This window comes from Ascaphus truei, chromosome 11, assembly GCF_040206685.1.
Source record: "Ascaphus truei isolate aAscTru1 chromosome 11, aAscTru1.hap1, whole genome shotgun sequence".
Lineage (NCBI taxonomy): Eukaryota > Metazoa > Chordata > Amphibia > Anura > Ascaphidae > Ascaphus > Ascaphus truei.
Window position 1 is genome coordinate 54816150 of NC_134493.1, and position 22472 is coordinate 54838621.

Genomic DNA, 22472 nt, shown 5'->3' on the forward strand with positions numbered 1-22472 from the left:
CATGTTCTGTGCGCACTGAGGTTATTCACATGTTCTGTGCGCACTGAGGTTATTCACATGTTCTGGGCGCACTGAGGTTATTCACATGTTCTGGGCGCACTGAGGTTATTCACATGTTCTGTGCGCACTGAGGTTATTCACATGTTCTGGGCGCACTGAGGTTATTCACATGTTCTGTGCGCACTGAGGTTATTCACATGTTCTGTGCGCACTGAGGTTATTCACATGTTCTGGGCGCACTGAGGTTATTCACATGTTCTGGGCGCACTGAGGTTATTCACATGTTCTGTGCGCACTGAGGTTATTCACATGTTCTGTGCGCACTGAGGTTATTCACATGTTCTGTGCGCACTGAGGTTATTCACATGTTCTGTGCGCACTGAGGTTATTCACATGTTCTGTGCGCACTGAGGTTATTCACATGTTCTGTGCGCACTGAGGTTATTCACATGTTCTGTGCGCACTGAGGTTATTCACATGTTCTGGGCGCACTGAGGTTATTCACATGTTCTGTGCGCACTGAGGTTATTCACATGTTCTGTGCGCACTGAGGTTATTCACATGTTCTGTGCGCACTGAGGTTATTCACATGTTCTGTGCGCACTGAGGTTATTCACATGTTCTGTGCGCACTGAGGTTATTCACATGTTCTGTGCGCACTGAGGTTATTCACATGTTCTGTGCGCACTGAGGTTATTCACATGTTCTGTGCGCACTGAGGTTATTCACATGTTCTGGGCGCACTGAGGTTATTCACATGTTCTGGGCGCACTGAGGTTATTCACATGTTCTGTGCGCACTGAGGTTATTCACATGTTCTGTGCGCACTGAGGTTATTCACATGTTCTGTGCGCACTGAGGTTATTCACATGTTCTGGGCGCACTGAGGTTATTCACATGTTCTGGGCGCACTGAGGTTATTCACATGTTCTGTGCGCACTGAGGTTATTCACATGTTCTGTGCGCACTGAGGTTATTCACATGTTCTGTGCGCACTGAGGTTATTCACATGTTCTGTGCGCACTGAGGTTATTCACATGTTCTGTGCGCACTGAGGTTATTCACATGTTCTGTGCGCACTGAGGTTATTCACATGTTCTGTGCGCACTGAGGTTATTCACATGTTCTGTGCGCACTGAGGTTATTCACATGTTCTGTGCGCACTGAGGTTATTCACATGTTCTGTGCGCACTGAGGTTATTCACATGTTCTGGGCGCACTGAGGTTATTCACATGTTCTGTGCGCACTGAGGTTATTCACATGTTCTGTGCGCACTGAGGTTATTCACATGTTCTGTGCGCACTGAGGTTATTCACATGTTCTGGGCGCACTGAGGTTATTCACATGTTCTGGGCGCACTGAGGTTATTCACATGTTCTGTGCGCACTGAGGTTATTCACATGTTCTGTGCGCACTGAGGTTATTCACATGTTCTGTGCGCACTGAGGTTATTCACATGTTCTGTGCGCACTGAGGTTATTCACATGTTCTGTGCGCACTGAGGTTATTCACATGTTCTGTGCGCACTGAGGTTATTCACATGTTCTGTGCGCACTGAGGTTATTCACATGTTCTGTGCGCACTGAGGTTATTCACATGTTCTGTGCGCACTGAGGTTATTCACATGTTCTGTGCGCACTGAGGTTATTCACATGTTCTGTGCGCACTGAGGTTATTCACATGTTCTGTGCGCACTGAGGTTATTCACATGTTCTGTGCGCACTGAGGTTATTCACATGTTCTGTGCGCACTGAGGTTATTCACATGTTCTGGGCGCACTGAGGTTATTCACATGTTCTGTGCGCACTGAGGTTATTCACATGTTCTGGGCGCACTGAGGTTATTCACATGTTCTGTGCGCACTGAGGTTATTCACATGTTCTGTGCGCACTGAGGTTATTCACATGTTCTGTGCGCACTGAGGTTATTCACATGTTCTGGGCGCACTGAGGTTATTCACATGTTCTGTGCGCACTGAGGTTATTCACATGTTCTGGGCGCACTGAGGTTATTCACATGTTCTGTGCGCACTGAGGTTATTCACATGTTCTGTGCGCACTGAGGTTATTCACATGTTCTGTGCGCACTGAGGTTATTCACATGTTCTGTGCGCACTGAGGTTATTCACATGTTCTGTGCGCACTGAGGTTATTCACATGTTCTGTGCGCACTGAGGTTATTCACATGTTCTGTGCGCACTGAGGTTATTCACATGTTCTGTGCGCACTGAGGTTATTCACATGTTCTGGGCGCACTGAGGTTATTCACATGTTCTGTGCGCACTGAGGTTATTCACATGTTCTGTGCGCACTGAGGTTATTCATGTTCCCGTTAGAATTGGTTCTTTGGACCTGCAGCTGCCGTGGAGACGCAGCTGTGGAAGGGGGGGGAGGTACAGTACGTGGTGGCTGAGAGCCTCCGCAGAAGGGAAAGGGGGTCTGGCAGAAGTGTTTCTAGGCAGGATAGAGAAGGGAGAAGGGGGCAGAGTTTGGTGATGGGTGGCAGGGGGCAGGGCCAGGTAATGGGTAGCACAGGGGCAGACCCGGGCGCGATGGGTGGAGGGGGCAGAGCCGGGCAATGGGAAGAGCTGGGTCACTCTAGCAAGGTTGGGTGCAATGCTCTGCAGATGTCTAGCGGGTAATGGTTAAAGGCAGGACACAGTGCGTATCTGGACAATGGCAGGATGCTCTGCCCGGATCAGCTACTTGTGTTTATCTGTTTGGCTGATGCTGGAATAGTCATTACTTGGAAACAAAACACAGAGCAAAGCTAACAATGTAACAAACAGTCTGATCCCCAAAAGACACCGCGACCTTTCCTAGAGACCCCCCAAAGATTGTGTTTAGAGTGGAGAACGTTCTTAAAACATATTAAAAAATATCTATCTTTTTTGCCCGTCCTTATTTTACTCTCGTACGAGGAACAGACGGTTTAATCGCTGGAAAGCATGGCTCCAGTACTGTATCTCCTGTAATCCGCAGACCATCGCTCCAGTAATGTATCTCCTGTGTTCCGCAGACCATCGCTCCAGTAATGTATCTCCTGTGATCTGCAGACCATCGCTCCAGTAATGTATCTCCTGTGATCCGCAGACCATCGCTCCAGTAATGACCCCCCCGCGGTTAAACACATGTGCAGGCGCTCTGCTCCCAGCGCTCTCATTACAGAGACCACAAGAATAATCACTGAAAGCTGCTCTCACACTGCGGGGTTGCACTGTGGTAATCAGGGCATTACTGCAGGAGGAGTGGGGTGTGAGGGCTGTATGACAGGGGGTGTGTGTGGAGGAGAGAGTCGGGGGGGGCAGAGTGTGTGTGTGAGTGGGGGGCAGAGTGCGCGCGGGGGGGGCAGAGTGCGCGCGGGGGGAGGGCAGAGTGCGCGCGGGGGGGAGCAGAGTGCGCGCGGGGGGGGCAGAGTGCGCGCGGGGGGAGGGCAGAGTGCACGCGGGGGGAGGGCAGAGTGCACGCGGGGGGAGGGCAGAGTGCACGCGGGGGGAGGGCAGAGTGCACGCGGGGGGAGGGCAGAGTGCACGCGGGGGGGAGGGCAGAGTGCACGCGGGGGGAGGGCAGAGTGCACGCGGGGGGAGGGCAGAGTGCACGCGGGGGGAGGGCAGAGTGCACGCGGGGGGAGGGCAGAGTGCACGCGGGGGGAGGGCAGAGTGCACGCGGGGGGAGGGCAGAGTGCACGCGGGGGAGGGCAGAGTGCACGCGGGGGGAGGGCAGAGTGCACGCGGGGGGAGGGCAGAGTGCACGCGGGGGAGGGCAGAGTGCACGCGGGGGAGGGCAGAGTGCACGCGGGGGAGGGCAGAGTGCACACGGGTGGGCAGAGTGCGCAGGGGAAAGAAAGTGCACGTGGGGGGCAGAGTGTGCGTGTTGTGGGGGGCAGAGAGCATGCGTGTGGTGGGAGGCAGAGTGCGCGGTGAGGGGCAGTGTGCGTGCGTGTGGTGGGGGGCAGAGAGCGTGCGTGTGGTGGGGGGCAGTGTGTGTGTGTGTGTAGATGACAGAGTGGGACTGATCCTTTAAACACGTCACTGTCATTAGTACACTTTGCTCTTTGACAAAGCACGTACACCTTGCGAAACGCGTTAGAGGATTTGCTTTTCCCCATTTGTATGGATTTTAGTTACATAGTAGATGAGGTTGAAAAAAAGACGCGTTCATCAAGTTCAACCTATGCTAAATTTAGACAACAGATACTGTATCCTTTGAGCCTTTGCAAAATCTAAGTAGACCACAACTGCATTACCCTGGTCTAAATTCCTACTTACCTCCTCAAAGAAACAAATAAGGTTAGTTTGGCATGATTTATCCCTTCATAAATCCCTGCTATTACTAATAATTTTGTTTTCCCATTAGGTATTCCTGAATATTATCCCGTATTAAACCTTCAAGTAGTTTTCCCACTATTGAAGTCCGGCTTACAGGTCTGTAATTCCCCGGTTGTGATCTAGCTCCCTGTCACGGTAGATCAGGTCTTTTAACACAATTTATATTTAAGGGATCAATCACAAGGCAAAACAAAGGTAATGAAATAAAATGAGGTTTATTTGGATAAGACCTCGGAAACACACAGAAATACAAAAATACCGAGAATATACACACTTACTTTGGGTCTGGGGTTAAAAAGTAGACTTTCCTAGTTGCAAGGCGCCTGCTTCAGCAAAGGCTTACCTTGTCCACTCCACGGAGCTGGAATAAGCCTGGAACAGGTAACTTCACTCCTCAGAACCAGTCCTCACGGATCAGGGGTAACCAAAACCGGGCTTAACCTTTTGTGAGCCAGGTTACCCCTTACCGTCACACTCCCTTTTTAAATATAGGCACCACATCTGCTTTACGCCAATCTTGTGGTACTGAGCCTGTGGAAATGGAGTAATTGAATATTAAATATAATGGTTTGGCTATTACTGAGCTTAACTCCTTGAGAACTCTTGGATGCATGCCATCGGGGCCAGGTGCCTTATTTACTTAAATTTTTTCAAGTCGCTTATGAACTTCTTCCTCAGTTAACCAATTGTTCATTAATATGGAGGTTGTGGCTTCCTCCTGCGGCACTACTATTGAAATAGATTCTTCCCGGGTAAATACAGAAGCAAAGAATATGTTTAATACCTCAGCTTTTTCCTTATCTCCAATAATCTGCCTACCCATCTCAAACTGAAAGGGTCCTAGATTTTCTTTTCTCATTTTTTTGTTAAGGTAAAGAACTTTTTAGGGTTGACCTTACTTTCTATTGCAATCCTTTTTTCATTATCCATTTTTGCTAATCTGATTGCCCTTTTGCAATTTTTGTTCCATTCCTTATACTTCTGATACGATGTCTCCGTCCCTTCTGACTTAAAGAATCTAAACGCCTTCCTCTTCTTGTCCATTTCCTCCCCTACCTGTTTATTTAGCCACATTGGTTTTGACTTATTTCTTTTATACTTATTACCCGGGGGTATTCACTGATAAGTGTGCTTTTCTAACAATGTTTTAAAGACTGCCCATTTATCTTCTACATTTTCCCTGCAAAAGCATCATCCCAATGCATTCCTTGCAGACTAGTCCTCAGTTTATTAAAATCTGCCTTTCTAACGTTTAAGGTCTTTGTTGGACCCAAGTAATCTGTTTTTTGATAATTAATTTCAAATGAGACCATGTTATGATCACTGTTACCCAAATGTTCCAGGACTTGAATATTTGCCATTACTTCTACATTGTTTGATATTACCAAATCCAGTATTGCCCCCCTCTCCTGGTTGGCTCCTCAATAATTTGGGACATATAAATTGTCTTTAAGCACCCCCCCAAAATCCTGTTTCCTTTAGTTGTAATGCTAAATCTCATTGCCCCAGTCTAGGTCTGGATAATTAAAATCCCCCATTATGCAAACATTACCTACTTTTGATGCCTTCTCCATTTGCAAAAGTATCTTAGCTTCCTCAATCTCTATTTGGTGGTTTATAGCACATCCCTACAAGCATTCTTTATACTTTTACCTCCACTGCTTATTGAGTAAAATTAATATTGCTGTTTGGTCACCACTTATCTGCTAGGAGGGACTGATCCCTTAACCATGTCACTGCCATTAGTACACGTTGCCCCTAGGAGGGACAGACCCCTTAACCATGTCACTGCCATTAGCACACTTTGCCCCTAGGAGGGACTGACCCCTTAACCCTGTCACTGCCATTAGTACACTTTGCCCCTAGGAGGGACTGACCCCTTAAACAAGAGACCCGCGGGTTCCTTGTTCCATTAACCCATGGCCTGCTTAAGACCAGCAGATAATTGCTCTATTAACCACTTCCATGCTGCAGACCATCAATCCCCTAGCCTGTTCACCCTCCCCCAATCCCTGTGTAGGGAAAAAAGAAAAGACCCCTGCATTAACCCCATGGTGTTTTATTCCCCTCGTTGGGCTGTACACATCTGCGTGGTGTGTGTTTGGCCACGTCCATAGTGCGAGCGACCGCGCTCAAACAGGCCGCACCTCTATGAGGAGGCGATGAAGCGCAACGCCGTTTTCAGCAGACAGGAGAATTTGTTTTTGTTGCGCGACGGCAGGGTCACGTGAGCGGTTCAGCCAATGAGGACGAACCAGCCTTGTGATGTCACGGCCACGCCTCCCCGTTGGCGTGGATCTCAGTCCACAGATCGCGGGCCCGACCGGCGCGTGCGACGCCATGCGCTCTGTCGCGTGCCCACTCTGAGGCCGTACTCTGCGTGATGTGTCACTCGGCGGTTTGCTCACGCACCAGCACGGGGAAGCGCTCCCCGCCCTCACACAGCTGTGTATACATCGCTCTGTACAGCAGCCGCGCCGCCGGGGGACTGCGCCGCTGGGAACGTGCCTCGGAGAACAGCCCCTCGCTCAGCACCTGGGGAACGGGGGGCTTATTTATACACGGAAAGCCCACACTGAAGCAAAAAAATACATTTTTTATGACTGAATTGAGCACATCGGTGTTGAAGGCGTCCAAATAATACGTAAATCGACCCCGTCGTTAGTAATAATGTGCGCGCGTCTCTGAGCGCAATATCCTATATGTGGTTTTTTAATAAATCAGTTCTGTAGTATTAGATAATACTACCTTTTTTTTTAAATTCAACTCTTATTAAAAATAGTATTAAGATTTAATACACTGAGCACCCTGTGATTTCTATAGCAGGCTTTAGCACACTTCCCCAGCAGTGCAAGATCTGTGCAACACTTTCCTGTAAGTGATCATTTGTTGCCAGTGTTCCCAGCAGTTTGAGCTGCAAACAGTAACAATAGACAATGTTACCTTAGTCATATAACTTACACTGACTGAAGGACTGATGGAAACTGAATGGCGGCCATTTAGTGAACCCTGCGAAGCAGGATCTTTGCTGATCGCTCACGGGAAAACCAAAAATCGATCAGCAGCTTAGGTAATTAGTTTTCAATAAAGGTAATCAAAGGCGGCGTATAATAAAGCAAAAAGAAACAAATTATTTAACTGCCGCCTCTCCAGTGTTCCCAATGTCCACTTCTAATAATCCCACAGAAATCCCAAACAATGGAAAAATGGACCTAAAAAAATAGCCTGTATTCCAAGCCAGTCTCCCAGAAATAAGTGCGTGGGGGAGACAGAGAGATGGAACAGTTGTTGCATTACTGGGGACATACGTTATTTTGTTCCTTATGTTAGGAACAGATTGTTCCCGTTTGGCCGGTCACGGAGAGTTTGTGCTGTTTCCCCGCTCCTTATTTCCAGGGGATTGGATCGGAGGCGATATTTTGAGGCAGATTTTCTATGGTTTGGGATTTATATGTTGTCATTAGAGCTGGCACGTTGGGGGCACCGGGAGAGGCGCCGTGTTGTACTGAGTAAAAGTGTTATTATTCGGTGCACCGGAGTGCTGGTGGTGTCGGGGGTTTGGGATGTCACACGTGGTGGCCGGCAGCAGCGCAACTGATGGAATTACTTTTACTGGTTTATATGTACCATATGTAGGAGAAAGAGGGGGGAGAGAGAGAGGCGAAGGGGGGGGAGAGAGGGGAAGGGGGGAAGGGGGGAGAGAGGGGAAGGGGGGAGAGAGGCGAAGGGGAAGGGGGAGAGAGGCAAAGGGGAAGAGAGGCCAAAAGGGGGGGTGGGGGAGGGGAAGAGAGGCCAAAAGGGGGGTTGGGGGGGGGGGGAAGAGAGGCCAAAGGGGGAGGGGGGGGAAATAGAGGCCAAAGGGGGGGGGGGAAGAGAGAACAAAGGGGGGGGGGGGAAAGAGAGAACAAAGGGGGGGGGGAGAAAGAGAGAACAAAGGGGGGGGAGAAGAGAGAACAAAGGGGGGGGGAGAAGAGAGAACAAAGGGGGGGGGGGAGAAGAGAGAACAAAGGGGGGGGGGGGAGAAGAGAGAACAAAGGGGGGGGGGGAGAAGAGAGAACAAAGGGGGGGGGGGGGAGAAGAGAGAACAAAGGGGGGGGGGGAAAGAGAGAACAAAGGGGGGGGGGAGAAGAGAGAACAAAGGGGGGGGGGGGAAAGAGAGAACAAAGGGGGGGGGGGGGAAGAGAGGCCAGGGGGGGGGAAGAGAGGCCGGGGGGGGGGAAGAGAGGCCGGGGGGGGGGAAGAGAGGCCGGGGGGGGGGGGGGAAGAGAGGCCGGGGGGGGGGGGGGAAGAGAGGATGGGGGGGGGGGGGGAAGAGAGGATGGGGGGGGGGGGGGGAAGAGAGGATGGGGGAAGAGAGGATGGGGGGGGGGGGGGGGAAGAGAGGATGGGGGGGGGGGGGAAGAGAGGCCAAAGGGGGTGGGGGGGGGGGTAGAAGAGAGGCCAAAGGGGGTGGGGGAAAGAGAGGCGGGATGGGAGAGAGATTAAGAAAAAACAAAGAGAAAGAAAGTGGGAGAGAAGGCTGTTGTGGGTATCTTACCTTCTGTAAATAGATCTTTTGCCGGAGCTCCAGCACCCGCAGCCTGCAGCGAGTCAGCTGTGCGAGCTCCTGCGAGCTGCTGTATATGAGCAGTGTGGGAGCCCTGTGGAAGGGGGTGGGGCAGCCTCTCTGATCTGCACCCAGGGCACGGGATCCCTCAGCCCCTCTCAGGTATTGCTCAGCAGCTGGTGATGGAGAGGAGGGCAGGAACAGATCAATAAACATTCAAACACATCTGGAGCACCAAGGCCTCGCCCCCAGTGATCGCGACGGAGTGCGCGGCGTGAACAAGAGACGGCCCCAGTCAGTGCGCGCGCGCGCGTGCACAAAGCGCGATCACATTGTGAAAAGTCCAGAAATTTGAATTGTGGCGCGGCAGCCGAGCGACGGCCACTTCCCGGCGGCGGTTCAGCCAATGGGGGCGAACCGGCTGCGTGACGTCATGGCTGCGCCACCGCCACGCCTCCCCATCGGGAGTGATCTTAAGTCCTCAGATCGCTCGGGTGAAGGCCACGAGCACCGCCAGGCGCTCCGCTGCTCGGGAGCGCTTACTGGGGCCGTAGCCTAATGCAGGATGGAAACCGGACGCTACGGATGTCTGCAAAACCCTTTATTCCGCCAATAGTCCGACGTGACGCGTTTACCTGAACTGGGCACCACCCCCGGTTCTCATGCAGTGTCCCCCGACATCCGGGAAGCCCCCTTTTCAGGTAAACTGGTACTGTAGATCCAGAATGGCCGGGGGTCAGAGCTTGCTCCGGTGGCCAATAGAAAAACCGCAACGCCATGGAGAGATGACATCTTGGCTTTCTACTGGCGATCTGGCAGCCATGTTTGTAGATCTTTGGTGTCAATACTGGCATGCAACCCCCCCCTCCCTACACACAAATCTCATGAACCGCGGGGTTCCTTCAACCATTTAATAATCCCGCAAGTATAGGCGCAGCGAGAAGGTAGCGGATTTGGGCCTGCACCGGGCACTTACACTGCCGGAGTTGGTGCAGAGCGGAGAGCTTCTGGGACGTCTCTTCCTCCAGCGCTTCGAAGGTCAGCAGCGAGCGGTAGTTCTGCCAGTGCTGGGGACCTGTGAGAAAGAGGGAGGGGGCGCACAGTAAGAAAGGGCTCGAGTTTGGGGAAGGGGTAAGATGGAAAGAAGTTTGTCCGCAGCACAGAGTGAGTATGAGAGGGACTTAAGGGGTCAGTCCCTGCTAGGGGCAAAGTGTACTAATGGCAGTGACATGTTTAAGGGGTCAGTCCCTCCTAGGTGCAATGTATACTAATGGCAGTGACATGGTTAAGGGGTCAGTCCCTCCTAGGGGCAAAGTGTACTAATGGCAGTGACATGGTTAAGGGGTCAGTCCCTCCTAGGGGCAAAGTGTACTAATGGCAGTGACATGGTTAAGGGGTCAGTCCCTCCTAGGGGAAAAGTGTACTAATGGCAGTAACATGGTTACGGGGTCAGTTCCTCCTAGGAGCAAAGTGTACTAATGGCAGTGACATGGTTAAGGGGTCAGTCCCTCCTAGGGGAAAAGTGTACTAATGGCTGTGACATATTTAAGGGGTCAGTCCCTCCTAGGGGCAAAGTGTACTAATGGCAGTGACATGGTTAAGGGGTAAGTCCCTCCTAGGGGCAAAGTGTACTAATGGCAGTGACATGGTTAAGGGGTCAGTCCCTCCTAGGAGCAAAGTGCACTAATGGCAGTGACAGGGTTAAAGGGTCCGTCTCTCCTAGGGGCAAAGTGTACTAATGGCAGTGACATGGTTAAGGGATCAGTCCCTCCTAGGGGCAAAGTGTACTAATGGCAGTGACATGGTTAAGGGATCAGTCCCTCCTAGGAGCAAAGTGTACTAATGGCAGTGACAGGGTTAAGGGGTCAGTCCCTCCTAGGAGCAAAGTGTACTAATGGCAGTGAAAGGGTTAAGGGATCAGTCCCCCCTAGGGGCAAAGTGTACTAATGGCAGTGACAGGGTTAAGGGGTCAGTCCCTCCTAGGAGCAAAGTGTACTAATGGCAGTGACATGGTTAAGGGGTCAGTCCCTCCTAGGGGCAAAGTGTACTAATGGCAGTGACATGGTTAAGGGGTCAGTCCCTCCTAGGGGCAAAGTGTACTAATGGTAGTGACATGGTTGAGGGGTCAGTCCCCCCTAGGGGCAAAGTGTACTAATGGCAGTGACAGGGTTAAGGGATCAGTCCCTCCTAGGGGCAAAGTGCACTAATGGCAGTGACAGGGTTAAGGGATCAGTCCCTCCTAGGGGCAAAGTGTACTAATGGCAGTGACATGGTTAAGGGGTCAGTCCCTCCTAGGGACAAAGTGTACTAATGGCAGTGACAGGGTTAAGGGGTCAGTCCCTCCTAGGGACAAAGTGTACTAATGGCAGTGACAGGGTTAAGGGGTCAGTCCCTCCTAGGGACAAAGTGTACTAATGGCCGTGACATGGTTAAGGGGTCAGTCCCTCCTAGGGGCAAAGTGTACTAATGGCCGTGACATGGTTAAGGGGTCAGTCCCTCCTAGGGGCAAAGTGTACTAATGGCAGTGACAGGGTTAAGGGGTCAGTCCCTCCTAGGAGCAAAGTGTACTAATGGCAGTGAAAGGGTTAAGGGGTCAGTCCCTCCTAGGGGCAAAGTGTACTAATGGCCGTGACATGGTTAAGGGGTCAGTCCCTCCTAGGGGCAAAGTGTACTAATGGCAGTGACAGGGTTAAGGGGTCAGTCCCTCCTAGGAGCAAAGTGTACTAATGGCAGTGAAAGGGTTAAGGGATCAGTCCCTCCTAGGGGCAAAGTGTACTAATGGTAGTGACATGGTTGAGGGGTCAGTCCCCCCTAGGGGCAAAGTGTACTAATGGCAGTGACAGGGTTAAGGGGTCAGTCCCTCCTAGGAACAAAGTGTACTAATGGTAGTGACATGGTTGAGGGGTCAGTCCCCCCTAGGGGCAAAGTGTACTAATGGCAGTGACAGGGTTAAGGGATCAGTCCCTCCTAGGGGCAAAGTGTACTAATGGCAGTGACAGGGTTAAGGGATCAGTCCCACCTAGGGACAAAGTGTACTAATGGCAGTGACAGGGTTAAGGGGTCAGTCCCTCCTAGGGACAAAGTGTACTAATGGCAGTGACATGGTTAAGGGATCAGACTCACTTTGATCCTAGCGAGGGGGCTGACCACTTGAACAGGTCACTGCCCTTAGTGCATGTTGGTCCTAGACCGGGCGGCTCCTTTAAGTCCTGACCTCCCATAGTTAAGAAAACAAAATACAACAGTTTGGGAGCAAACAGAATATACTTTAGACAAAAGGAAAGAAAAGAAGAATGGGAGGCTCTGGCGCCCCCCGGAGTAAGACCGCAGCGCTGCGCGTGCGTGATCCTGCCATGAGACGGCAGTGCGGAAGCCTTGGCAGGCTGCAGAATAGGTGGGAAAGAGGAGGTGAGTCACAGGTCCCTTCTGTCTCCATGTTAAACAGCGCGCACACACACACACACACACACACACACACACACACACACACACACACACACACACACACACACGCGCGCAGAGGCAGAATGAACCCGTACACCAGCATTTCCTACCCCGGGGAGAGATCAGAGTGACAGGAGGGGTATGGGCAGCGGAATGAGTGGACAATAGACAGAAAGCCGGGGTTACAAACAGTGATAGATAAGAATGGCAGTTTCCCTGCATCAATCACACACACATATATATATATATATATATAAATATATTCCACTGTGTGACATAGTAGATTAGTTTGAAAGAAAACATATGTCACTGGAGCTCCGTATCTGGTAAATTGTAACCGGGGGCGAGATGCTCAGCGTATATTTCATCTATTTATAGTGATCCAGAGGAAACAAGCATACAAAGATCCCAGGCAGACTTGTGTGATGTCTCAGGCCGTGGTTAGGATGGCGGCGCGCAGAGCAATGAAGGCGCGCACACAGTGCGCGCGCGTACGCAGCGCCCTGGCGGGCCATTCTAGAAAAGATTTCCCAAATTTGTTTTCCCTGCGCGACGGCTGCGTCACGTGAGCGGTTCAGCCAATGGGGGCGAATCGCTCACGTGACATCACGGCCACGCCTCCAGGGCAGGTTTCGCGCGAGTGACGTCACGCCGGTCGCGCTGCCCGCTCGACTATAAACGAGGCCTTCGAAGAAGCAAAAAAAAAAAAAAAATGAATTCCTTCCCCACCCCACTAACAGCAATCAGCCCTCTCCCTGTCTCCCTGGATCAATGTTTGAACTTATTTGGTATATCCCTGTATACCGCTCCCTTCTACATCTATGTCTAACCTTGTCTTAAACACGATGCAAAAAGGGAACAGTCAAGTCCAAAATCAGTGCTGCAGAGCCGCTGTGAAAAACCTCACCAATAAGGTACGTTAATGTAAGGGCTGTTGGCGGTTCTGGGCAAGGGGCTCTCACTGTTAGAGGCAAGGGGCTCTGGCGGCTAGGGGCAAGGGGCTCTGGCGGCTAGGGGCAAGGGGCTCTGGCGGCTAGGGGCTCTGGCGGCTAGGGGCAAGGGGCTCTGGCGGCTAGGGGCAAGGGGCTCTGGCGGCTAGGGGCTCTGGCGGTTAGAGGCAAGGGTACGCGGTCGTAATGGAAGCGGATGATACTTCACTTTCGGACCTGCCCGCAACCACGAAGACTGCGCCCTCTTACCTGTGCCTCGCCACTGCTTGGCGGTGTCCGTGCTCTGTCGCAAACTGACCAACGCTCTCTCCATGCGGGAAACCCCTTCTTCTAGCTCGGACAGGCTGTGGCCCGAGCACGTTGGGTGGAACTGGCAGGCGGTTAAGGACGGGACCAGGACAGTCGGACACAGTAAGTATTTGGTCGCACCCAAATTCAAAAAGGGGCCAGAAACGTAACCTATTGAGCGGCAGCGGTCTGGTGGCACCAGGGTGCCGCGGGACCTTTGGATCATGCGGTCACTCCGGGAGGAATCACATGGCTGCGACAGCCAGAAATGGAGGGGGGCCACTTCTGTTTAGATGCGACCAGCCTCTCCGTTCAGCCTGATCCTCGCCTGGGAAACGAGCCAGTGCCCTTCACGTACCGGGTATTGCCGGGGCTTATGCCTGTACCAGGTGTGTCATAAGGGCCCTGTAAAGGTTTACTCGCTGGCTCCCCCGCTGGCAGAGCAGGGCTTATGTTCTGTGCCTTTTATTGCTGCTGAACCCCTAATGCATTTGGGGGCTGGGTGTGTGTGAGGGGGGTGGAGAGGGGGAGGGATGGGTTGCGTGTGCGCGAGGGTGGGAAGCAGGGTGATCAGGGGTGATTGAGGGCGAGCGGGCGAGTAGGGGTGAGGGAGGGCGAGCAGGCGAGTGACAGGATGCAGTGGCCTGCAGCTTCTGTATACAGGGCAGCTGGGAAGCAGGAAGCGGGTGCTGGGGGTGGGTGAGAGTGGATGAGGGCTACAGGATACAGTGGCCTGCAGCTTCTATATACAGGGCGGCTGGGAAGCAGGAAGCGGGTGCTGGGGGTGGGTGAGAGTGAGTGAGGGTGAGCGACAGGATACAGTGGCCTGCAGCTTCTGTATACAGGGTGGCTGGGAAGCAGGAAGCGGGTGAGAGTGAGTGAGGGTGAGCGACAGGATACAGTGGCCTGCAGCTTCTGTATACAGGGCGGCTGGGAAGCAGGAAGCGGGTACTGGGGGTGGGTGAGGGTGAGCGACAGGATACAGTGGCCTGCAGCTTCTGTATACAGGGCGGCTGGGAAGCAGGAAGCGGGTGCTGGGGGTGGGTGAGAGTGAGTGAGGGTGAGCGACAGGATACAGTGGCCTGCAGCTTCTGTATACAGGGCGGCTGGGAAGCAGGAAGCGGGTGCTGGGGGAGGGTGAGAGTGAGTGAGGGTGAGCGACAGGATACAGTGGCCTGCAGCTTCTGTATACAGGGCGGCTGGGAAGCAGGAAGCGGGTGCTGGGGGTGGGTGAGAGTGAGGGTGAGCGACAGGATACAGTGGCCTGCAGCTTCTGTATACAGGGCGGCTGGGAAGCAGGAAGCGGGTGCTGGGGGTGGGTGAGAGTGAGTGCGGGACAGGATACAGTGGCCTGCAGCTTCTGTATACAGGGCGGCTGGGAAGCAGGAAGCGGGTGCTGGGGGTGGGTGAGAGTGAGTGAGGGACAGGATACAGTGGCCTGCAGCTTCTGTATACAGGGCGGCTGGGAAGCAGGAAGCGGGTGCTGGGGGTGGGTGCGAGTAAGTGAGGGTGAGCGACAGGATACAGTGGCCTGCAGCTTCTGTATACAGGGCGGCTGGGAAGCAGGAAGCGGGTGCTGGGGGTGGGTGAGAGTGAGTGCGGGACAGGATACAGTGGCCTGCAGCTTCTGTATACAGGGCGGCTGGGAAGCAGGAAGCGGGTGCTGGGGGTGGGTGAGAGTGAGTGAGGGACAGGATACAGTGGCCTGCAGCTTCTGTATACAGGGCGGCTGGGAAGCAGGAAGCGGGTGCTGGGGGTGGGTGCGAGTAAGTGAGGGTGAGCGACAGGATACAGTGGCCTGCAGCTTCTGTATACAGGGCGGCTGGGAAGCAGGAAGCGGGTGCTGGGGGTGGGTGCGAGTGAGTGAGGGTGAGCGACAGGATACAGTGGCCTGCAGCTTCTGTATACAGGGCGGCTGGGAAGCAGGAAGCGGGTGCTGGGGGTGGGTGAGAGTGAGTGAGGGTGAGGGACAGGATACAGTGGCCTGCAGCTTCTGTATACAGGGCGGCTGGGAAGCAGGAAGCGGGTGCTGGGGGTGGGTGAGAGTGAGTGAGGGTGAGCGACAGGATACAGTGGCCTGCAGCTTCTGTATACAGGGCGGCTGGGAAGCAGGAAGCGGGTGCTGGGGGTGGGTTTGAGTGAGTGAGGGTGAGCGACAGGATACAGTGGCCTGCAGCTTCTGTATACAGGGTGGCTGGGAAGCAGGAAGCGGGTGCTGGGGGTGGGTGCGAGTGAGTGAGGGTGAGAGACAGGATACAGTGGCCTGCAGCTTCTGTATACAGGGCGGCTGGGAAGCAGGAAGCGGGTGCTGGGGGTGGGTGAGAGTGAGTGAGGGACAGGATACAGTGGCCTGCAGCTTCTGTATACAGGGCGGCTGGGAAGCAGGAAGCGGGTGCTGGGGGTGGGTGCGAGTAAGTGAGGGTGAGCGACAGGATACAGTGGCCTGCAGCTTCTGTATACAGGGCGGCTGGGAAGCAGGAAGCGGGTGCTGGGGGTGGGTGAGAGTGAGTGAGGGTGAGGGACAGGATACAGTGGCCTGCAGCTTCTGTATACAGGGCGGCTGGGAAGCAGGAAGCGGGTGCTGGGGGTGGGTGAGAGTGAGTGAGGGTGAGCGACAGGATACAGTGGCCTGCAGCTTCTGTATACAGGGCGGCTGGGAAGCAGGAAGCGGGTGCTGGGGGTGGGTGAGAGTGAGTGAGCGACAGGATACAGTGGCCTGCAGCTTCTGTATACAGGGCGGCTGGGAAGCGGGTGCTGGGGGTGGGTGAGAGTGAGTGAGGGTGAGCGACAGGATGAAGTGGCCTGCAGCTTCTGTATACAGGGCGGCTGGGAAGCAGGAAGCGGGTGCTGGGGGTGGGTGAGAGTGAGGGTGAGCGACAGGATACAGTGGCCTGCAGCTTCTGTATACAGGGCGGCTGGGAAGCAGGAAGCGGGTGCTGGGGGTGGGTGAGAGTGAGTGAGGGTGAGGGACAGGATACAGTGGCCTGCAGCTTCTGTATACAGGGCGGCTGGGAAGCAGGAAGCGGGTGCTGGGGGTGGGTGAGAGTGAGTGAGGGTGAGCGACAGGATACAGTGGCCTGCAGCTTCTGTATACAGGGCGGCTGGGAAGCAGGAAGCGGGTGCTGGGGGTGGGTGAGAGTGAGTGAGGGTGAGCGACAGGATACAGTGGCCTGCAGCTTCTGTATACAGGGCGGCTGGGAAGCAGGAAGCGGGTGCTGGGGGTGGGTGCGAGTGAGTGAGGGTGAGCGACAGGATACAGTGGCCTGCAGCTTCTGTATACAGGGCGGCTGGGAAGCAGGAAGCGGGTGCTGGGGGTGGGTGAGAGTGAGTGAGGGACAGGATACAGTGGCCTGCAGCTTCTGTATACAGGGCGGCTGGGAAGCAGGAAGCGGGTGCTGGGGGTGGGTGCGAGTAAGTGAGGGTGAGCGACAGGATACAGTGGCCTGCAGCTTCTGTATACAGGGCGGCTGGGAAGCAGGAAGCGGGTGCTGGGGGTGGGTGAGAGTGAGTGAGGGTGAGGGACAGGATACAGTGGCCTGCAGCTTCTGTATACAGGGTGGCTGGGAAGCAGGAAGCGGGTGCTGGGGGTGGGTGAGAGTGAGTGAGGGTGAGCGACAGGATACAGTGGCCTGCAGCTTCTGTATACAGGGCGGCTGGGAAGCAGGAAGCGGGTGCTGGGGGTGGGTGAGAGTGAGTGAGCGACAGGATACAGTGGCCTGCAGCTTCTGTATACAGGGCGGCTGGGAAGCGGGTGCTGGGGGTGGGTGAGAGTGAGTGAGGGTGAGCGACAGGATACAGTGGCCTGCAGCTTCTGTATACAGGGCGGCTGGGAAGCAGGAAGCGGGTGCTGGGGGTGGGTGAGAGTGAGGGTGAGCGACAGGATACAGTGGCCTGCAGCTTCTGTATACAGGGCGGCTGGGAAGCAGGAAGCGGGTGCTGGGGGTGGGTGAGAGTGAGTGAGGGTGAGGGACAGGATACAGTGGCCTGCAGCTTCTGTATACAGGGCGGCTGGGAAGCAGGAAGCGGGTGCTGGGGGTGGGTGAGAGTGAGTGAGGGTGAGCGACAGGATACAGTGGCCTGCAGCTTCTGTATACAGGGCGGCTGGGAAGCAGGAAGCGGGTGCTGGGGGTGGGTGAGAGTGAGTGAGGGTGAGCGACAGGATACAGTGGCCTGCAGCTTCTGTATACAGGGCGGCTGGGAAGCAGGAAGCGGGTGCTGGGGGTGGGTGCGAGTGAGTGAGGGTGAGCGACAGGATACAGTGGCCTGCAGCTTCTGTATACAGGGCGGCTGGGAAGCAGGAAGCGGGTGCTGGGGGTGGGTGAGAGTGAGTGAGGGTGAGGGACAGGATACAGTGGCCTGCAGCTTCTGTATACAGGGCGGCTGGGAAGCAGGAAGCGGGTGCTGGGGGTGGGTGCGAGTAAGTGAGGGTGAGCGACAGGATACAGTGGCCTGCAGCTTCTGTATACAGGGCGGCTGGGAAGCAGGAAGCGGGTGCTGGGGGTGGGTGAGAGTGAGTGAGGGTGAGCGACAGGATACAGTGGCCTGCAGCTTCTGTATACAGGGCGGCTGGGAAGCAGGAAGCGGGTGCTGGGGGTGGGTGAGAGTGAGTGAGGGTGAGCGACAGGATACAGTGGCCTGCAGCTTCTGTATACAGGGTGGCTGGGAAGCAGGAAGCGGGTGCTGGGGGTGGGTGCGAGTGAGTGAGGGTGAGAGACAGGATACAGTGGCCTGCAGCTTCTGTATACAGGGCGGCTGGGAAGCTGGGTGCTGGATCTCATAGAACTTCTCCCATAGTCTGCAAAACAGAGGGGGAAAGTATTAGCCCCCCCACGGGCTCCCCATACCCCAGTGCTTCCCAATCTGACTGCGTCTGGCCCCCGTTTTCCTTGTATACAGCAGTAAGATGCCACAGCTCACACACACGATCTCCCTGCAGCCACTGGGAGCACAGAATATGACACACTCTTTCTATGGAAAAGATGCCACGCTTCCTCAATGACAAATTCTTACAAACGTGGGAACCGTGTGTCTACGATAATCAGAGGCGGCCAACTCCCGTCCTCAAGGGCCACCAACAGGACGGGTTATCAGGCGATCCCTGCTTCAGCACAGGTGGCTCAAGCCGTGGCTCAGTCATAGTGACTGCCTGTGCTGAAGCAGGGATATCTGTTGGTGGCTCTCGAGGACTGGAGTATATATCCCGCCCTGTACTATATATATATATGGACTATATACAAGGACTACATTGAGAACCTATACCCTTTCCCATCTCTCAGACCCACCCGTGGCGCCCGGGAGACCCCTGCACGGGGGGGTTTCTGATATACCAGATATGTATAACTCCAAGCTCTGGTAGGGGGTGCTTCCATCAAACCGAGGGAACAATGGGATGCATTAGTCAGACCCAAAGGATTTTGTGATGACAATTTTGCTCATGAATGCTTCCCCCCAGCCTACCCCCCCTCAGTTAAAATCTTCAAGAAAGATTTTTATTATAATAAATACATTTCTGTGGGACCCCTTGTCCTCCGCACACAGGATCAGCTGTGGGACGCCATGTAGTCCAGTCTTGCCGTCTCCTCGCCATGCACCCATCTCTCGCTCCCTGCATCCCAGTCGCGTGTGTGTGTGTGTGTGCGCGCGCATAGCCTGTCGCTGCGCCTCTCTATACCGTCACTATTTTCTCGGTTACTTCTATACACTCACATTATTGCCCACCTTACACACTCCTAAAAGTGTATCCAGATTAACATGCTCACTCACCTGCTGTTCCTCTTATGCTCTCTCCGATACGCCAGTGGCAGCTTCAGTGTCTCTCTGGGGAAACAAGTGATACGTCTAGTCACATGACCCCCCCTATTGTACACGTAAATGAGTTGAATTAGGTCAATGAGGTGTGTTCCATTCCGTGTAGCAGAGGGGACCTCTTCCGCCAGTGACCAGGAGGAAGCAGAGGGGACCTCTTCCGCCAGTGGCCAGGAGGAAGCACAGGGGACCTCTTCCGCCAGTGGCCAGGAGGAAGCAGAGGGGAGCTCTTCTGCCAGTTGCCAGGAGGTACAGAGGGGACCTCTTCCGCCAGTGGCCAGGAGGAACAGAGGGGACCTCTTCCGCCAGTGACCAGGAGGAAGCAGAGGGGAACTCTTCCGCCAGTGACCAGGAGGAAGCAGAGGGGAGCTCTTCCGTCAGTGGCCAGGAGGAAGCAGAGGGGAGCTCTTCCGCCAGTGGCCAGGAGGAAGCAGAGGGGAGCTCTTCCGCCAGTGGCCAGGAGGAAGCAGAAGGGACCTCTTCCGCCAGTGACCAGGAGGAAGCAGAGGGGACCTCTTCTGCTAGGAGGAAGCAGAGGGGACCTCTTCCGTAAGTGGCCAGGAGGAAGCAAAGGGGACCTCTTCTGCCAGTGGCCAGGAAAAAGCAGAGGGGACCTCTTCCGTAAGTGGCCAGGAGGAAGCAGAGGGGACCTCTTCCGCCAGTGGCCAGGAGGAAGCAGAGGGGACCTCTTCCGTCAGTGGCGAGGAGGAAGCAGAGGGGACCTGTTCCTGAAAGTGACAGACTATGTAACCCTGTGCCCATCCCATGAAACACCTAGTTTAGAGGGGACAGGTTCTTTACCCATCACCAAGTTAATTTAGTTAATCTCTTGAATACATACATAGGAGGAGCACAGGGGACCTCTTCTACCTCTGTATAATACTGTGGATGGCTGGTAAGGCTTATCTCCTTAACATGCCTCCCCTCCCTTCTAACTTACCCTTTATCCTTCAGAGTAAAGTTCGGCTCTCCTCGATCTCCTTTGGTCTCCACGACTGGCGTCTCCTTTGCAGAATGAGAGACAGATTTTCCCAGCATGCTCTCTGCCGTGCCAGAGTCTCCTCTGGCTTCTGGCTGCCCAGCACAGCTTCTGCTGCCCTTTTCAGCGGGGAGACACCCTGGAGTGTCCGAGCGTGCAACCACGGGATTTGATGCCGGTCTCCCAGATCCACGGACCCTCTTCCTTTCGGGGTTAGTCCTGTATGGAGGATTCAATATGTAGGTCGCTGTTTTTCTGCCGGGCTTTGAGATTCTGCAGGTAGATTTGGGTGGCTTGGTGGGTGGGGCGGATGGTGCTTTCTGGGTGTTGGGCGGTGCTCTGACCACCGGAGTTTCTGATCTGCTGCTCCCGCGCACTCTCAGGGCTTTCTCCAGAGCTCTGTTCAGTAGCTCAACATCCTCAAGCTCGTCCACTGATGGCTCACTCTCTAACATAGGGAGATAGAGACAGAGTCAGAGAGAAGCTACAACACATTCACAACGTGCTGTTCCGTCAGAGAACCTCAGACAAGCCCTACATCACGTCCCTTTTAGTACTAACCACCATACAGCAGACCAAGAGGAACTCAATACTACTTTGAACGATGGCACCAAGGCGCAGATTTACTAAGCGGCGCTTGTGACGATGACGGAGTCCCCAGGCCACCAATTAAAGCATTATGCCCAGCTGGGGGGGCCCAGAGTCATAAAAGGTGACTGTGGAGTGTCAGTTCTGCAGTCTACTGCTGGCTGCAGCCCTAAAATTGTATAATACAGTGTGTGAAATGTGCCCCTGAGCTATATTGGGGAATTGTGAGTGCCAGCTCTTCTACCCAATTGGTATGTACAACTGTTGGTATAATAAGGATGTATGTGGTTTTACTGTTCCAGAAGTGCCAGCCAGCAGGGATGTGCCAGGCGTGAGAGTCAGGGATGATTTCCCGGTAAACTGTTGTCAGGGTGTGTTCCCCCGGCTAAAATCCTCCCTGGAACACAGGTTGCAGCTCACCGCCAAATCCCCCTGCTTCAGCACAAACTAGGACAGTAAAACTGGGCAGGGAACTGGGTTACATTCCAGGTCCCGGGATATGCCCAAACCACAGGACCCAGTGAGGGGTTCCGTAACTCTTTCACCAGGGATAAGGTGGAGAGAGTTGTAGTGGTTAAATTTTGAGTTAAAGCATAGAGTGTCAGCTCTGCAGCCAACTGCTGGCTGCAGTCCTGTGAATGTGTACAAGACGGAGGTTTGTTTTATTAAAATGGGGACACAGGGTTAATAAATACCCACACCTTACACAGGGTCCCTTGGATAAAAGGGACATGACCCAAGTGATGCCCAGGTACCCAGAGTCCAGTTTAGGGGTTTAGGGGAAAAATCATATAGTGTGTTAAGTGTATGAATTATGGTAACAATGTTTTTGAATAAGGGAAAAAGAGAATGGGTTTTAACCATCCCCCAAGCTCCATAGGTTTGAAGGGATGTCAGAGGAAGTCATTGAGCATGGCTATGAACCCCATTTACATAGGCAGTATAGGGGGCTGCTCATCTCAAAAGTAGAAAGGGATTGGAAATAGACCGCAATGTCCAAAAATGCACCATCAGCTCACCAGGTAGAAAGGCTTAAAAACAATTATTTAAACTACATAAAAATGAAAAAAGGGACAAACAAAATACAAATACACACAACCTCCTACGCGTTTCAGGCTCTAAGATCCCTTTCTCAAGGGGGATAGTGGGGACTGTGAGTTAATCTCCTATACATAGCCCCTCCTGTACACTTAACACGCAGCTGGAATGGATAATCATAAGTGGTAATTACATTGATTAAAAAGCTTAACACTATGTCAACCTAATACACAGTATCATTGGAATAGAAGACATGAGTAATGTGTAAAGGGATAAATGCAAGACATTATATATCAAATATAATAATTAAATGCTACGTTCACATCTTCAGTTGAAAAAAACAATGAAAGGCATATATCATAAATTCTCTATGTACTTCGTTCCAATGAAATACTGGCAGATACTAAAAAGGGACACAACATAGTTAAAGAAAAATAATGAGAGAATAGCCAGAGGCATCCATATCCTATACAGTATGAATGTAAGGTAACATATGACATCAATAT

General features: G+C 53.4%; 1 protein-coding gene across 4 annotated transcripts in view; it reads right to left on the minus strand.

Annotated features, from left to right (window-relative positions):
- Positions 1–4564: 4564 nt before the first annotated feature.
- TEDC2 (tubulin epsilon and delta complex 2) overlaps positions 4565–22472 on the minus strand; it is a 43193-nt gene continuing 25285 nt past the window's right edge. For 3 of the 4 annotated variants that reach the window (XM_075566412.1, XM_075566411.1, XM_075566410.1), the window contains exons 5-11: positions 20302–20788; positions 19320–19373; positions 18279–18351; positions 13518–13638; positions 9851–9949; positions 8866–9050; positions 4895–6863 (exon numbers count right to left, since the gene is read on the minus strand). In XM_075566412.1, the coding sequence (XP_075422527.1) occupies positions 6717–6863; positions 8866–9050; positions 9851–9949; positions 13518–13638; positions 18279–18351; positions 19320–19373; positions 20302–20788 (1166 nt within the window). In that variant the 3' untranslated portion in view covers positions 4895–6716. Of the gene's footprint in view, positions 4860–4894; positions 6864–8865; positions 9051–9850; positions 9950–13517; positions 13639–18278; positions 18352–19319; positions 19374–20301; positions 20789–22472 lie in introns of those variants that run through there. The other variant, XM_075566413.1, reaches the window with a different exon arrangement.